The sequence below is a fragment of the Equus caballus genome, chromosome 16, assembly GCF_041296265.1.
Source record: "Equus caballus isolate H_3958 breed thoroughbred chromosome 16, TB-T2T, whole genome shotgun sequence".
NCBI classification, from domain to species: Eukaryota; Metazoa; Chordata; class Mammalia; order Perissodactyla; family Equidae; genus Equus; species Equus caballus.
In genome coordinates, this window is record NC_091699.1 from 55,559,704 (window position 1) to 55,578,501 (window position 18,798).

Here is an 18,798-nt window from a genome sequence, read left to right on the forward strand (position 1 = left end):
TGTTTTTACCCCAGGTGATGAATTAGTTTGTTTACTTGCTTTAGGAACTAGATGAGACTGATGCATGGATGTAAATATATAGATATATCCTCATCCTTAAATAGTATCATATGCATGACTGTAAATTCTTCTCACCTGGCAATAGAGCACCTTATAAAGGACTGTGACATGGCAAAAAAATTGTGCTTCCAAAGTCTGCCTTTGATATATAGTGTTGCTGCTAGGTGCTTGCCTCTGTTAAGAACTTTTGGGGACCTATATTCCTGCTCTCTGCAGCCACTTTGCTAACAATACAATTCCACATTCCTGCCTACTTACGTTCATTAACATTATGTGTGTGTGTCTGTCTGTTTCCTCTTTTGCATATTGATAGGCACCTGAAACGATGTATAGTCTGACTGTTAAAAGGGAGAATAACCCTAATTCTTGTCAATACTTATCCCTCTGTGGTGCAGCCTCTATGGAAAACAGTATGGAGATTCCTCAAAAAATTAAGAATGGAAATACCATACAATCTAGCTATTCCACTGCTGGATATTTATCCAAAGAACATGAAAACATGAATGCGTAAAGATATATGCTCTCCTATGTTTGTTGCAGCATTATTCACAATAGCCAAGATTTGGAAGCAGTGTAGGTGCCTGTCGAGGGACAAATGGGTAAAGAAGATGTGGTATATATACATACTGGAATACTACTCAGCCATAAAAAAGGATGAAATCCAGCCCTTTGTGACAGCATGGATGGCCCTTGAGGGTATTATGCTAAATGAAATAAGTCAGAGGGAGAAATTAAATACCGTATGATCTCACTCATAAGTAGAAGATAAAAACGATAACAAACACTTAGAGAGAGGGATTGGATTGGTGGTTACCAGAGGGGAAGGGGGTAGGAAAGAAGGTGAAAGGGGTGATTACACACATGTGCATGGTGCTAGACTGTAATTAGTTTTTGGGTGGTGAACATGATATAATCTACACAGAAATCGAAATATAATGATGCACCCCTGAAATTTATATAATGTTGTAAACCAGTGTTACCACAAAAAACAAAAAGATCCAACTTATTCCTCTGTGTTGTATTATACCTTTAATTAAAGAATAATATAGGAATATAGGTTTTTATTTTTGTGTCATATATTGGATATTGTTTTTGTTTTATGTCTGTATGACCTCAGACGTATGGATTAGAGATGTGATTTCTGTAAATGCAGGTTTGCTCAGAGGTTTGGATTACACACAGTTGTAACTTCTAGTTGTTCTAGGTACTCACTTTTGTGGTCGAGTGGTCAAGGGGCAGGCTTTGTTGTTCACCTGGCCAGCATTTGAATTGAACTCTGAATTTCAGCAAATTGCTTAACTTTTCAAGATTCGTTTTCCTTTTTAAAATTGGGATAATATTCTTAACGTTTTTTTGGTTCATTTTCAGGTTTAAATGAGATAATACATATTAAAAATTTAGTGTGAGTCTAGCACAAATTAACAATGCAAAAATGGTAACTGATGTCATTTTATTTCCTGCCGCCTCTTTGGTTATTATAATCTACTCGCCCTGAGAGTTGACTACCCTGTTTACTTCATGTTTTCTCAAAGAGATTTTTAATGTCTTCCACAGGATTTTGTCTCTACAGTTATCCGTTTACTTGACAGCCCCTCAACTTCCATTAGAGCAAAGGCCTTCCTGGTTCTTTTGTATATTTTGATTCATAACCATGAGATGCTGCTGCTCAGCTGCCAAGCAAGGTATGATTTTCTCTCACGGTTTCATCAGTATCTTCAATTTGGTGCCTGTCCTGTTTTATTAGTAGTATTTCTTGGCCTCTGTTTACCTGGCAATGAAATTTTTTTTCTAGGCTGTTGCAAGGGTTTAATATTTCACTTACAACCTCAGCTTGCTAACACTGAGGACCCAGGGAAGACCTCTGGAACTGAATCAGGCTGGTGGGAAGTACCTGGAGTTTCCTCCATCCAAGGACAATCCATGGCGTGGTGTTAGTTGGTCTGCTTTGCATCTTTGGGAGGCATCTTGGATAAGTGGTTTGGTTGTAGTTTTCATTATTGTAAGATTCTGGAATGAGTAGCCGAAAGCCCGGAGGAGCAGCCTAGTGAAGTAGAAGGAGCAGGGCAAGGATCAGGAGTTCATGGACTGGTCCTGATTTCACCTCCCAGAAGCTGCTCTGGATGCAGCTCAGGTTCCCTGCATGCTCTGATGCTTCCTGATTAACATCTTCTGAACTGTCCGGTATGTGCTCTATTGAAACCTGGAGGAGCCTTGAAAATATGGTTTAATGTCTATTTCTTGACCTAGCTTTTTACTAATTGTGGAATATGAAGGAGAGCCTGGAATTGTTGAGATTGATCTAGATTAGGGATTGGGAAACTTTTCCTGTGAATAGCTAGAGAGTAAATATTTTAGGATTTCTGGGTCAAGAGGCAAAACTGTGGGTATTATAGTAGGTACTTATATTACAAGAGAGAAAACAAATTTCCACAGATTTTTTATTGACATAAAATATATACTACTGATAATTGAATATATATATATATTTTGTAATACAGGTCTACTAATGAGAAGAATAACATTTGTTTTTGGGGAGAAGGAGATCATTTTGCTTAATTAGGGGTCAAAGTTAGTGTTCTCATCATAAGCAATTGTAAATGTTCATGTTAGTGCTGATCTCTAATGCAATTTTGTGTATCTTATCTTCGAAAATGTCTTTCACACAGAAAGGTACTGCCACATACCAATATCAGTTCATGAGCACCTGATTTTAACTGAGCATATTCATTGCTTGGAAGGCCTTTGTTGGATTCTGTCAGAGTCTCCTTGACACGTGCCTTTTAGCATGTCATTACATTGCGGATGAATCACTTCTAACTGAAGGTTATGTGGAAGCTCCTAACAAGCCTCCTTTGTTTTCCATCTCTCAGGGTCACTGCCCTTCATTGTTTTCTGTCTCATGTCTTGGAAACTGATCTTTCATATATTTTGTCTGATTTTAGTTGTTTTAGTCGGGATGGTGAATCCTGTCCCTGTTAGTCCATTATGGCTGGAAGCAGAAGTTGTTCTTGTCTATTTTTAAAGGCCTCACCACTACTTTGCTGCCTCTAATCTCTCCTTGTGTCTGTCGTCATTTTTCACCAGGACAGATTAATATAGTTTCTCAAGAGATGTTTTACATCATTTCTTGGATTCACAGTCTGGCCTCCATGTAGCAACTAGAGTATCTCTTACACAGTGTGAATCAGCTGTTGTTTCTCCCCTGCTCAGACTCTTCCAACGGCATCCTGTGGTGCTGAGTAATACCCCTGCTCCTCACCATGGCCTACTCTGCCCACTTCGTCTTGTCCCTGCCTGCCTTTAGCCCTTGTCTCCTAGGACTCTTCTTTGTACTCACTCCATTCCAACCACATAGTTTTTCTCATGCTTTTTGAGCACAGTAAACCTATTACACTCACCTCAGGGCTGTTCCCCTTTGCTATCCTCTGTGCCCATAATGCTCTTACCCAAGATGTTTGCATGGCTAGCTTCCTCAGGTCATTCAGGTTTTTGTTCAATCTAAGGGTTAGTTCTTCTGAGAGCCTCTCTGATCATTGTATCTAAAATACCCCTCATAACTCCAACTCCAGAAACTCCTTACCTGGAAAGAACTAAAAGATTCAGACATCAGAGCCTGGGTGTGATGCATTTGGTTCTCCTAGGAAATTGCTTTGATTTCTGTGTCTCTGAATGAATATTTAGAAACTTGAGCAGTAGTGGGAAGATGTTGGCCTGAATGCATACCCTAACCCTGGCTTCCACTCTGCTCTCTCTCTGGAGCAACACAACACACAGGATGAGCATAGAGGGGGGCCTGGGAGATGAGGCTTAGCTTTGAAGGAGAGGTAAGGCTACGCTTCATTCTTCCTGCACTGTGTGGCAGAGATGATGCCCTATCTTCTAAACCTGGGTGAATAGCAGACCTTGGGGCTTCCATAGGGCCCAAAATGCAGATGCTTTCTGTGTGTGGTTGTTGGGGCCAGCACTCCTAGTCCCAGAAGCTCAGGAGCAGGACTCACATGGGGACTGATCTGCCCCAGTCTGTGAGGCTGCAGGGACATGATAACATTGTCCTGCATTTGAAGAGGAGAGTTCCTTCTCACCACCTGCTTCTTTGCCACAACCTGTCCTGATCAGGTGCTGAGTGGGTGAGGAAGGCATGAGTAAGCAGAGATTCGTCATAGTCCACTGAGAGAGACACAGTGCTTGAAGGATGAGGAACAAGAAGAACAGGCAGCTCTTACTGAGGCAGAACTAATGGGATAGACGGAATTTTAACAAACAAGTAATGAAAACTCTGTGGAGAGGCACTTTTTTGAAATTCAGCGGAAGAACTGAAAGAGAATGGCCTCTGCTGGGGATGGCATTAGTGCTTTGAAAGGCAACATGAAAGAACACATTGAACCACACAGAGCTGATTACAAAGACATGGAAAATTCATGTGAAAACATTTGGAAAGATGCAGTATAGGTCCAGAAGACCTCACAAGCAAAGTGCCAGGAATTCCAGGAGGAAAAAGGGAACAGATGGAGGAAGATTTCTAATTGAAGAAATAATAGCAGTCATCTTCTGCTTGAACATGCTCTCTTCTGATTCTCTGTTAAACTGTGAATAAGAATTAAAAAGTCACAAAACCGCAAGGGCAAGGAGGAAGATGGCTAAAGCCGACGGTGTTGTCACGTGTCTTTGTATTTGTGGAGCTGGAAAGCTGACAGATAATTGCTAATTTAACAGATTGGAGATTGCTGAGATCCCGTTTTGTCTGCAAGGGGAAAGGCCATGATGAGACATGATTACTGCATGACAGAGCTCTGGAAAGGTTGGGAATTAGGGGCACTAGGTACCACTGAAGGCAGTGAGAGGGACGTGAGACTCAAGATAGGAGGATTGATGGGCAAACCGAATGGAGATTTGATTCCCACCCCTCCTCCCCAGCGCTGAACATCCTGGAGACTCCTCTTCCACTGCCGCAGGAGGCTTGAAATGTATTCTGGATAGTGTGGCTGGAAAGGCTATAAATGTGGGGGTTCTAGACACAGATAAGAGGGAGATGAGGTGCCTTGTGAAAGATCAGAGAATTGTATGAAAATCCAGTTACTCTGAGAGATGAAGGGCTTCAGCCCCCTACCCCTACTTCGCTTACAGATTGTTGGCAGCCTGGCTTACATACTGTTGGCCAGAGTTTGGAAATTCTCAGGGAAGCTGACCAACCCCCAATCAAAGCCCACTAGGGGCTGACGTTTGGGTGTCCCTTTCTGCACCTAGTGAAATCTTGCCTAATATTCCTGTAGCGGAGCCCGTCAGTCGTAAACCCGACTCCTGCACACACACAGAACTTCCAACAACACTGTAATGCACCATTTAAAAATATAAATGGGAGCTGGTGCCATAGCACAGTGGTTAAGTTCGCACATTCCGCTTCAGCGGCCTAGGGTTCGCTGGTTTGGATCCCAGGTGCGGATATGGCACTGCTTGGCAAGCCATTATGTGGTAGGCATCCCGCATATAAAGTGGAAGAAGATGGGCCAGATATTAGCTCAGGGCCAGTCTTCCTCAGCAAAAAGAGGAGGATTGGCAGCAGATGTTAGCTCAGGGCTAATCTTCCTCAAAAAAAAAAAAATATAAATGGACAACCAAGAATTATTAAATATTTAAGGGAAGTCTTTAACATGGAACAAAACTCACCAACGGTAAAAGGGACTTGACAGAAACAGAGACTAAAGTTATGAACAGACAGTTCACGTAAAAAGGAATGCGGATGACCCTTAGGCCTATGAGTAAATGTTAAATCTTCCTCATCATAAGGGAAACACATCATTATTCCTCATTATAAGAGAAACTATGCTGAGTACCATTTCTCACTCAATGCATTGGCAATTTCTGGAAACATATTCTTTTGGTGAGGCTGTGGAGAAACTGGCACACTCATACATTGCTGGTGGGAATAAAAAATATTGTAACTACTATGAAGAGGAATTTGGCAATGTCTGGAAAAATTATATATTTTTACCCTTTGTCCCAGCCATCTCACTTCTATGATACAGTGTCCAAAGATCTATTCTTAGCAAAGAAGTGAAATGAGACACGCACTATGCATTATTTTTTATGGCACAAGACTATAAACAACCCAGATTTCCATCAGCAGGAGACTGGCTGGAGAACTGTGGTCATCCTTGTGTAGTTTTCTATTCCTGCCGTAACAAATTACCATAAACTCAGTGGTTTAAGACAATGCACTTGTATTAATCTGACAGTTCCCATGGGTTGGGAGTCCTGGCTCCGTGTAGCTGGACCCTCTGCTCACGTCTCAAAGGATTGAAGTGAAGGTGTTGGCTGATGCTGCAATTCTCATCTGAGGCTGGAGTCTTCTTTCAAGCTCACTGATTGTTGGCAGGATTCATTTCTTTGCAGCTATAGGACAGAAGTCCCCGTTTCCTTGCTGGTTTTTGGCTGGGGCTTGCTCTCAGCTTCTAGAGGCAGTCCCTCCTCTCCATTGGCAGTTCACAGCAGATCTTTGCTTTCTTCCTGGAGGCCAGTAGGTGAATGATGGAGTGGGACTGTGCATAATTTCATCATGCTACTCAGAACAGTGTGCAATCTAAAACTTATGAATTATTTGTTTCTGGAATTTTCCATTTAATATTGTCATACTGCGATTGACTGGATACAAACCCACTGAACTCAGTTCAGTGGGTAACTGAAACTGCAGAAAGTGAAACTGCAGATAAAGGGGGGCTACTGTACGTCTTCAAACTCCCTTCACTATAGTACCTAGATTAGCGTTTGGATAGCCAGAGGGGTGGGAATCTTGGGAGAGGGGCATCTTTGGAATTCTGCCAACCACAGTCCCCATAATGGAGTACTTTGCTGCTATGAAAGGAACAATGAGGATCTTTGTACACAGCCGTGGAGTGATAGCCAAGATATATTATCATCTTGAAAAAAAGCAAGGGACAGAACAGTAATGATAGTATACTACCTTTTGTATAGTAAAGAGAGTGAAAACAGAAAAGAGATATGCGTTTACTAGTATTTTAAAAAAGAAAGAATGGAAGGATCAAAAATTAACAAAAAAGGTAATTTATAGGGGAGGAACACAGTAGGGAGCAGGGGCAGGGACAAAAGCTATACTTCTCCGGATGTACCTGTTTTATAATTTAGATTTGAGAACCATGTAAATGTTTTATATAATTAAAAATAAAATTAAGGGGCTGGCCTGGTGGCATAGTCATTAAGTTCGCACATTTCACTTCGGCGGCCTGGTGTCCATGGGTTCAGATCCCCAGCGTGGACCTACACACTGCTCATCAAGCCATGCTGGGGCAGCATCCCACATACAAAATAGAGGAAGACTGGCACAGATGGTAGCTCAGGGACAATCTTTCTCAAGTAAAAAGAGGAAGAGTGGCAACAGATGTTGTCTCGGCCAATCTTCCTCACCCTCCCACCCAAAAATAGTAAATGGAAAATAAAATTAAATAAAAATGATAAACATAAAGCAGTCTCTAAAACTTGGAAAAAAACCTGTGTATCAATTTTTGGTGTAACTCCCCAGAGAAGAGATATTAAAATATTTAAAAATCATAGTATTTGGCGATACATGTGTATTGGGATATATTTGGGTGACAAAAATCCATTAAGAAACCTTAAACTGCTTTGTGTTCTTGTTGTAAGTGTTAATAATTGCATTGCCATTTGATTATGCCAATTTTAATGGGAACCAAGATATTCCATATAATTATAAAATAAAAATTAGCTTAAATCCTCTCATTCTTAATTTGAATCAAAATTATCAGAATCAACTCATGATTTATTTTTTCTCTTTTTAAAGAACTTATTTTATAGTTTTATATACTGAAAATTCATCACTCAAATTTTAATTCCTAAATGCCATTTTCCACTAAAAGAAACGATGGCTTCTCGTGTAAGTCCTGGGCACAGCTATGCATTCAGGCAGGAGATGAACAAATTGAGCCTGGGAGAAGTTGTCGTTCCTGAAAGCAAGAAAGTTATCAGAAACTGCTAAGGTCTTGTCAAAGATCCCAAGAGCCATCGTGAAGGAGCTTCTGCTGGCCCAAGATGGAATTTTGAGCATTAAAAGGAATAGTAATGACTGCATTATCTTAAAATATCAGTGTAAAAATTTCTTGAATTCATAGTTATATTAAACAAACAAACAGCCTTTATTAGTCACCTTTGGGGAATTGCTAGGGCATACAACCGTTATCCTGAAAATTGTTCAATAAAGGGACAAATCAGTATTTATACAGCATTTAGCATACAACTTTAATTCAGAGTAATCAGATAGTTGATTAGGCAAGGTTTTTCTTTATAGAAGTTTCATAGCTTGTAAATACAGGAGAAATGATAGAATTAGGAAATCTAGTTTGAAACCTTTAAGCTTATGAATATAATTAATTAAAAAAACAATGAAAATTTTTGATAAATCTTTGGATGTATTCTTTAACATTTCTCTTCGGTAACTTCCTAGAAGTAAAATTGCTGGGTGTTATGGTAGGTGTATGTTTAATTGTTTAAGAAATAGACAAAGTACTTTCCAAAGTAGTTGTACCATTTTATATTCCCACCACAGTGTATGAGAATTCCGGTTTTTGCGTATCCTTGCCAATACGATATTGTTTGTCTTTTTAACTTCAGCCGTTCTAACAGATGTATAGTTCTATCTTATTCAGGTTTTGATTTGCGTTTCCCTAATGACTTATGATTTAGAGCGTCTTTTCATGTGCTTATTTGTCATCTCTGTATCTTCCTTGTTGAAACATCTGTTCAAATCTTCTGCCCTTTTGTAAAAATGGGTTTTTTTCAATTGAGTTTTGTGAGTTTTGTTTTTTTTAATATATTCAAGATATAAGTCCTTTATCAGATATGTGACTTGCAAATATTTTCTCTCAGTCTATGACTTGTCTGTTTATTCTACTAACAGTGTCTTTCAAAGAGCAGAAATGTCCAAATGTAAATGGATACGCAAATTGTGGCATATTTTATACAAGGGAATACTTACGTAGCAATAAATATTTTTTAAGAACTGAAAGGTTTCATCCTACTTGTAAGCTAACAAGAGAACCTGCCAGTTTCATAGATGCAGGCAAAAGACACGAGACTCCCAGGTCAGAGACAAAGGGCTTTATCACCCATGGAATAGCAGTCAGCATCAGGATTGTCTTTGAAACAGTTCCCCTTAAGTCCCAAGGCCTGTGGTGGGGGGAGCAATGTGAAAGTAGGCCCAGGTGGCTGCTGTGCACAGTGTGAAGTGGTTTGTGTCGCTGTTGTGAGCCCCATGATTAGGAAACCCCTAGTTTTATAAGGGATGCTGGCAAACCTGCCCAACATTTACCCCCGGAATTAGGCATTATCTTTATTATCTCGGTCAAAAAATAAATCTGCCTTCTTCCTGGAGGGAGACATTCTATTTTCCAAGGTGTTTGCTGTACAGACCTCAACAAAAAGATAGTTGGGAACAAAAGCTGTCAGTGTCTCTTCACAAGACATGTAGAAATGCAAGACCCATGGAAATTTTTCTCCCCACACTATTGATATGGTAACTCCTTATTTAGTGTCTTTAGAAACTGATGAACTATTTTCTAGAGTGGCTGTACCATTTTACATCCCTACCAGCAATTTACGAGTGATCCAGTTTCTCTGCATCCCTAGGCAGCATTTGGTGTTGCTTTTTTTAGTCGTTCTCATAGGTGTGTAGTGATATCTCATTGTAGTTTTAATTTGCATTTTCCTAATTGCTAATGATGTGGAACATCTTTTTATGTGCTTATTTTCCTTCTCTGTATCTTCTTCAGTAAAATGTCTGTTCATGTCTTTTGCTTATTTTCAAATTAACTGTTTTGCTCTTGAGTTTTTGAGCATTCTTTCTATATTTTAGATATGAGTCCACTGTTGGATATATGGTTTGCAAATATTTTCTCCCATTGTGTAGCTTGTCTTTCATTCTCTTTAGTCTTTCACAGAGCAAAAATTTTTAATTTTGATGATGTCCTGTTTATCAGTTTTTCCTTTCATGCTTTCAATATCAAGTCTAAGAACTCTGTATAGATCCCAAAGATTTTCTCCAATATTTTTTTTCTAAAGTTTTTCCACTTATATGCTTTACGTTTAAGTTTGTCGTCCATTTTGAGTTGATAACTGTATAAAGTGTGAACTTTAGGTAGACCTTCTTCTTTATTTTTTTGCCTGTCAATATCCAGTTGCTCTGCTATCATTTGTTAAAAAGGCTGTCTTTCCTACATTGAATTGCTTTTGCTTCTTGTCAAAAATCAGTTAATCATATTTTTGTGGGTTTACTTCTGGGTTCTCTATTCTGTTCCGTTGATCTATGTGTCTGTCCCTCCACCAATACCACACCATCTTGATTACTATATCTGTATAGTAAGCCTTGATATTGGGTAGAGTGATTCCTCCCATTTTATTCTTCCTTGTCAATATTGTTTTAGCTATTCTAGGGCATAAATACCTTTGCGTTTAAGTTTTAGAATAAGCTTGCTTTTGTGTGCTTAAACCTTGGTGGGAGATTGTGATAGGAATTGCATTAAACCAATGTATCAGTTTAGGGAAAGTTGACATATTTACTGTGATATCATCCAATCTGTGAACATGGTACATCTCTCCATTTATTTGTCTTTTTTGTGTTTTTTCATTAGCATTTTGTAATTTCCAGTATACAGATCCTGTATATGTTTTGTTAATTGTACACCTATGTGTTTTGTTTTTGGGGGTGCACTTGTACATGGTATTGTGTTTTTTTTATTTTGAGGAAGATTAGCCTTAAGCTAACATCTGCCGCCAATCCCCCTCTTTTTTTTTTTTTTTTTTGATGAAGAGGACTGGCCCTGAGCCAATATCCATGCCCATCTTCCTCTCCTTTATATGTGGGATGCCTACCACAGCATGGCTTGACAAGTGGTGGGTGGGTCCACACCCAGGATCTGAATCAGCGAACCCTGGGCTGCCAAAGCAGAACCTGTGAACTTAACTGCTGCACCACCAGGCTGGCCCCCATTGTATTGTGTTTTTAATTTCAATTTCCACATGTTAGTGGTTAGTATACAGAAATGTGATTTTTGTGTCTGTGTGTATTGATTTCATATCCTATAATCTTACTGAATTCACTTATCTGTTCTAGGTGTTTTTTGGTTTGTTTTTTGTTTTTCTAGATTCTGGGAGATTTTTTTTTCTTTCTTTCTTTTTTTTTTTTTTGAGGAAGATTAGCCCTGAGCTAACTCCTGCCAATCCTCCTCTTTTTGCTGAGGAAGACTGGCTCTGAGCTAACATTTGTGCCCATCTTCCTCTACTTTATATGTGGGATGCCTACCACAGCATGGCTTTGCCATGTGGTGCCATATCCACACCTGGGATCTGAACCAGTGAGCCCTGGGCCACTGAAGTGGAACGTGTGCACTTAACTGCTGCACCACCGGGCTGGCCCCTGGGAGATTTTCTATATGGACAGTCATGTCACCTGTAAATATGGACAGTTTTATTTTTTCCTTTGCAATCTGCGTGCCCTTTATTTCTTTTTCCTGCCTTATTGAAGTGGCTGGAACTTCTAGTGCTATGTTGAATAAGAGTGGTGAGAGCAGATGTCCTTGCTTTGTTTCTTATCTTAGAGGGAAAGTATTTAGTCTTCAGCTGTTAAGTATAATATTAGCTCTAGATTTTCAGTAGATGCTACTTTATCAGTTGGAGGAAGGTCCCCTTTATTCCCATCCTCTATTGGCAGTTGTTGAGTTTAATCATGGATGGGCATTGGATTTTGTCAAATGCTTTTCTGCGTGAATTAATATAATATGATTTTTTTTCTATTTTAGCCTGTTGATATGGTGCATTACATTAGTTGGTTTTCAAATGCTAAACCAACCTTGAACACCTATAATAAATCCTACTTGGCATCATGTATAATTCTTTTATGCATGGCTAGATTTGATTTGATAATATTTTGCTGAGGAGTTTTGCATCCAAGTTCATGAGAGAGATCAGTCCGTGCTTTGCTCCTTTCCTCCCTTCTTTCTCTTTCTTTCCCTTCCTTCTCCTTTCCCTCTTCTTTCCTCCTTCCTTTCCTTCTTTCTTTTTCCCTCCCTCCTTTCCTTCCTCTGTCCTTCCTTCCTGCCTGCCTTCTTCTGTCTTTCTGTGGTTTCAGTATAATACTAGCCTCATAAAATGAGTTGGGATATGTAACTTCCTCTTCTATTTTCTTCAAAAGCTTGTGTAAAATTGGTGTTAATTTTTCTTAAATCTTTGGTAGATTGCTCCAGTGAATCCATCTGGTCCTGGAGATTTATTTTTTTGGAGCATTTTTAACTACAAATGTAATTTATTTAATGATTACAGGGCCATTCAGATTATTAATTTTGTCTTGGCTGAGTTTTGCTAGTTTATGAGGATTTAGTCCATTTTTTCTATGTTGTTGAGTTTGTGAGAATAAAGTTTTTTCTAGTATTCTTTTATTGTTTTATAGCTGCTGAGGAATCTGTAGTGATGTCCCTTTTCATTCCTGATGTTAGTGATTTATGCCTTCTTTCTTTATTTCTGTCAGTCTTGCTAGAGATTTATCAACGTTCTTTTTTTTCAGTAGCTAGCTTTTTGTTTCATTAATTTTCTTTCTTGTTTTTCTGTTTTCAATGTCATTAATATCTTCTCTGAATTTTATCATTTTTTTCCTCTCCTTGCTTTGGGCTTGTTTTGCTCTTCTCTTTCTCTTTTTAGTTTCTTAAAGTAGAAACTGAGGTTATTGTTTTGAGACCTTTTCTCTTTAGAAAAGGTCTCAAGTAGATTTAGTGTTATAAGTGTTTTTTCAGCAACACTTTTGCTGCTTTTGTATATATTGATGTTATTAAAATTTTTTTCGTTCAGTTTTATGTATCTTTTTTATTTCTTTTGAAAGTTCCTCTTTGATCCATGGATTATTTAGAAATGTGTTGTTTAATTTTCACATGTTTAGCGATTTTCTGCTGTCGTTGATTTCTAGTTTGATTTTATTATGGTCAGAGAACATGCTCTGCACGATTCCAGTTTTTAAAATTTTTTGAGTTTTGTTTTATCGTTTAGTATATGGGTTATCTTGGTGAATGCTCCATGGGTACTTGAAAAGGATGTATACTCTGATTGTTAGATGGAGTATTCTTTGTGTCAGTTAGATCCTGTTGTTTCACTGTGTTGTTTAGATATTCTGTAGTATTACAGTTTTTATTTCTAGCATTTCTATCAGTTGCTGAGAGTAGGATATTGAAGTTGGAAATTATAATTGTGGCTTTGTCTGTTTCTCTTTTCAGCTCTAACAATTTTTACTTCATGTATTTGGAGACTCCATTGATTGGTGCATACATATTTAGGGTTATTTATGTCTTCCTGTGGATAGATAAGTTTATCATTTTGCAAATTTCTCTTTGTCTCTAATATTTTTCTTTTCTCTGAAGTCTACTTCATCTAATATTAATATAGCCACGTCTGCCTTTATTTTAAATTAATGGTATTGTATAATATTATTATACAATTAATATTGTAAATAGCTATACAATGTAATATTATACAACAAAATACAATACATATTAGTATATATCATTAATATATAGTTAACATATCATAATCTACTCCATATATTATTATTCTAATAATATTATATAACTATAACAGTTATTTTACACCTGTTTCCATCCTTTTACTTTAAACCTGCCTGTGTCATTGTGTATGAAGTAAGTTTCTTGTAGACAACCTATTACTGAATCATAATTTTGTATCTACTTTGCCAATCATTATCTTTTAATTGGCAAATTTGGACCATTTACATTTAAGGTGATTATTGATATATTAGGGCTTAGTCTGACATTTTATCTTTGCTTTCTCTCTTTCTCTTTTCTCACCTTCCTGTCGGTTATTTGAACATATTTAGGATTCTTTGATTTATTTATAGTACTTTTCTATATATCACTTTGCATAATTTCCTTAATGGTTGCTCTAAGTATTGCAACATATATGTGTAACTTACAATACTCCACTGGTTTCAATGCTTTACTGCTTTGACTGAAGATAAAGACCTGATTTCCATTTATTCCTCCCACTTATAAAACATAAGCATGTTCTTAAGCATGTCTTAAGTATATTCTCTACATACATTGAGCACTTTGTCAGATGGGGTTTTAATCTTTGCTTCACTCATCAAATATAATTTAAGAAACTCGTGAGAAGCAGACTAGATTATTACGTATTCCCCTGATTTTACCCATTCTGATGGTCTTTACGTTTTTGGTATTCTTTAACCTTATGTTGTCATTTCCTTTATGTTTAGAGAACTTTGTTTAGCCATTGTTTAAGGATAGGTCTGCTATAATGGAACTGTTACTTTTTTTTTTTGAGAAATTTTTATTTCCCCTTCATTCGTGAAGCATATTACACTGCAGTTAAAGCTGTGGTTGACAGTGTTTTTTGTTTGTTTGTTTTCTGAAAAATATTCCACTCTCTTCTGGTCCTCATAGTTTCATATGGGAAACCTTTTATTTCAGTTGGTGATCCTTATATGTGATGGATCATTTCTCTCTGACTGTTTTACAGGTATTTTCTTTGTCTTTAGGATTTAGAAGTTTAATTGTGACATATCTTTGGTGTGTATTTCTTTGGGTTTTTCCTATTTTGAGTTTGTTTAGCTACTTGAATTTATAGATTTACGTCTTCTGCTAAATTTGCATATTTTCTAGACATTATTTCTTTACTTTTTCTGTTTCATTCTCCCTCTCCTCCTCTTCTTAGAACTCTGATGATACCAATATAAAGTATTTTGCTATTGTCCTTCAGGTCCCTGAGACTCTGTTCCTTTTTCGTTTAAGTCTGTTTTTTATCTGATTTTCAGATTTTGCAAATTTAATTAATCTGTTCTTAGGTTCACTGATTATGTTCTCTGTCACCTGCACTCTATTATTGAGCCCATCCAGTGAGTTTTTTATTTTGGCTATGATATTTTTCAATTCTGTATTTTATACATCTTTTAATAGCCTTTTTTCCCCGAAATTTTTAGTTCTTTCATTGATTTTAAGAGAATTTGAAACATTTTCATGGTGGCTGCTTTAAAATTCTTATTAAATCATTCTAGAATATGATTCATACTGGTGTTAGCATCTGTTGATTGTCTTTTTTGATTCATCTTATGATTTTCCTGGTTCTTGCTATGATTAGTGATTTTTTTATTATATACTGGACATTTTGTGTATCATCTTAAGAGACTCTGTGTCCTCACCTCACTCTGTGTCATTAAGTTGCTAGGTAAGGGGTGGAGGTCCAGCTCATCACAGCACCCCATTGACAGTAACCTGTGGGAGAATCAGATTGCCGCTTGCTTCTGCTGGTTGGGGAGTGGGAGATCAGCTTCCTGCTCAGACATGCTGACACTATCCCTGTAGGGAAAATGGAGAGTGGCTTGCTTTGGCTGGGCAGGGAATGGAGGATCAGCTGCCTGCTCATTCTCACGGATCCTATCCCTGCAGGGAAATAAGGCCACTGCTGCCTGCTTCTACCAGGCAGAGGATGGAAGATTAGCTCCCTTTTTGGCCTTGCCCACACCTTCCAGCTGGGGACTAGGAGTTTGCCGCCTGCTTCCCTGTGGTGAGGGTTGAGGTGGAAGATTAATTCCCCAATTGATTCCCCTGAAACTATAGAGCAGGGAGAGGGAGAGAGTTATATGCAGTTTTGTACTGGTGATTTACCAGAGTAGGGCAGATATTCTCAAAAAAGTTTTCTGTTAGGCCATCTTTTTACTGGTTCTTTGGCTAGGGGAAAGAGGCTTTTTCTTTTTAGGGGTAGTTCTTGGTTAGAGGCTTCTGTAGTATCCTTTTCCAAATGTGTGAGAGGCAATAAGGAAACCAGGGAGACCCATTCTTCTCAGGATCAGATAACAATGATATGATTACCCCTAACGTCCACCTATTTCTCCAAATAACTTCATACTCATATTGAAAATGGCAGGCAATAAAATAGAGTCTTGTGTGTCTCTAGAAATATTAGAAGATGAATAGTCTTGTAAGTTCATCATGTAGGTTTGCTGTGAGCCTGAAATGTCCATGCCTCCTGATGGATCAGGTTTTCCTAGAGGTTTTTATTTTCTTCCCCATAGCGTTCCTAATAATATGGTAATCAGTGAAATTAAAAAAAAAACTGCTTTGATCTTAAAAGAAAGATTTTTCTAAAAGAAACATTTACTCTATATAATTGGTTAACTGTGTGGGGAAAATTATTTTCTCAGCTTACACCATACAAAAGTCAATTCCAGATGGATTAAAGAATTTTATACCAAAAAGAGACCATAAGCAGCTGGAAGAAAATACGTTTAAATATGGGCAAGCAAAGCTTTTCTGAGTAGAAAAGCAAAGAAAGAAACCATAAAAGGAAATACTGATAGTTTGGCTATGTATAGATTAGAAACTTTTTTTATTTTTTTATTTTTATTTTTTGAGGAAGATTAGCCCTGAGCTAACATCTGCTGCCAATCCTCCTCTTTTTGCTGAGGAAGACTGGCCCTGAGCTAACATCTGTGCCCATCTTCCTCTACTTTATTTGTGGGACACCTGCCACAGGAGGGCATGCCAAGTAGTGCCATGTCCGCACCTGGGATCCAAACCGGCGCACCCTGGGCTGCGGAAACGGAACCTGCGAACTTAACTGCTGCGCCACTGGGCTGGACTCCAGATTAGAAACTTTTATATCACCCAAAAATCATAAATAAAATTTCATGCTAACAAAATCTGTAAATTTTTACATCACATGTAATGAAGAATTAATCTATATACTGTAAAGAGATTTCATAATGATATGAACAGTCAGCCTTATTAGTAATCAAAGAAATGCATATTAAAATGATAACCAAATACTATTTCTACCTATTATAATGTTAAATTAGGAGAAGAAACTGCCACTGTCTTATATCCAAAGTACAGATAGAAGGACAGGACAACTTTTAACCAGTTGGTGAGGCTACCTTTTTCAGCGCATTTAAAAATGTGTATCAGGAATCCCTGTGTTTCAGTAGTTCCACTATTATAAATAAGCTTGAATCACAAGTTTTTACTTTTCTGGGGATGTCAAATACCTGAAAGATCCAAACCTGCCTTTTCTTGGTGTTTGCAGTTTTCATTAACTTTTGCTATTAGATATGGAAGTAGCTAGAAGCTCTTCATAGAATCTCCTGGGTTCTGATTGCCCCTGTCTGCACTATTTGTCAGCAACCCAATTTTCCCTTGGTGTTCACCATCACTCATTCTTAGCAAGTAGGGTAATCCTCTCCATTCCCCAGAATGGAATTATTCTTGTGTCCTCTTGTCGAAATTTTTCTTCTTGGAACCGTGGAGAGCTTAGGGTCATGGAGACTGGGACCAAAAATCCCATGAATGGGTTACCAGTTATAATAGTGAGTGGTGGTCACTCCCACTTCTACCTCTTGATTACCAGACCTGTGTGTTTTGACTATAGGAGAGACAAAAGTGTATATTTTGTTTGCTGATTCAGAACATATACTTCATTGTTGTAAGATGAAACCCAGTTTTTCATTGTGTTGTTTCCCACTAGCACCGTGATGAGTTTTCAGTAGGCCATTCCTCCTTTCAATCAAGCGCTGTGCTTCTGGGTGATGGGGTATTTGCTGAATGAATTTCATGGGCTTGAACACATTACCACACTTCTTTTGCTATTAATAAGTTCCTTGATCAGATATAGTATTATATTGATTACTATGATGATAAATAAGGCGTTTCTTAGGTCCATACTTAATGACCCTGGCAGAAGCTTATGGGCAGGAAAAGTAAGTCCATATCCAGGATATGTAGCTAGTCCAGTGAGGAGAGTTATGCCCCTTCCATAAACCAACTTGTTGCTAGATGGCTGGCTCTTCTCCCCAGGGAATGGGACCAAACTGGGCGTGGCAATATCTAGGTCATCATTGATGAGAGGATTCCTTTTGCTGAGCCCATGCATAGCCTCCATCATTGCCACCTTAACCACTTTTTATGTGGGCCCATTGAGCAAGCCCTGGGGTGGCTGGAGAATATTGACTGACGTTTGCAGAGCAGGTCATCTTGTCTACCTGATTATTGAGAGCCTCCTCTGAAGAGGATGCCCTTTAGTGAGCGTCCACATGGTACACAATGTCTTCATGCTTTGTGCCCATTCTGAGATATCCACCCACATATCCTTTTCCAGAACTTCTTGTCACTAGTCTTCAATTCTTGTTCTTTCTAAGTCCTGACCATCCTGTGCTGTTAGCCAGTGCCCGTGAATCAGCATGCATCTGTACTTCTAGCCATATCTCAATTTAAACATAGGGTACAACAAAATGTGTTGTTTGAAGTTCTGCTAACTGGGAAGATTTCCTTTCCAGGGACTCTTCTGATTTGGTTTGTAAGGCTGAAGCAGTCAGCATCAGTTTGGTGCCTGCATGTTAAAGTGAACCATTCACTAACCAGGCTCAGTGCTTTTCCTCTTCAGTTAACTGGTCATAAATAATCCTTAATGAGGATCGAGAGAGGAGGCAATGCAGAAGAATATGTGTCGGAAATCTGAGCCACCTACTCATGCAACTTACTGGTACATTCTGGACCTGTTTAAGCTCAATCTCTTATATTGATCAGTCCACTTGATGATGAGTTGCTGCTCTGCATACCCAACCTAGTGGCTTGGTGTGTCAGGTTAATAATACAGCTAAGATAGGTAACTTAGATCACATGAGCATTTGGTGTCAATAGTCATGTCTTC

The 18,798-nt window shown here is 38.3% G+C and overlaps 1 protein-coding gene across 4 annotated transcripts in view; it reads left to right on the forward strand.

Annotated features, from left to right (window-relative positions):
- The window catches only part of ULK4 (unc-51 like kinase 4), a 513,120-nt gene that overhangs the window by 132,932 nt on the left and 361,390 nt on the right, over positions 1–18,798 (forward strand). For all 4 annotated transcript variants that reach the window (XM_001917025.6, XM_023620688.2, XM_070237944.1 and 1 more), the window contains exon 22: positions 1,615–1,742. In XM_001917025.6, the coding sequence (XP_001917060.4) occupies positions 1,615–1,742 (128 nt within the window). The remainder of the gene's footprint in view (positions 1–1,614; positions 1,743–18,798) is intronic.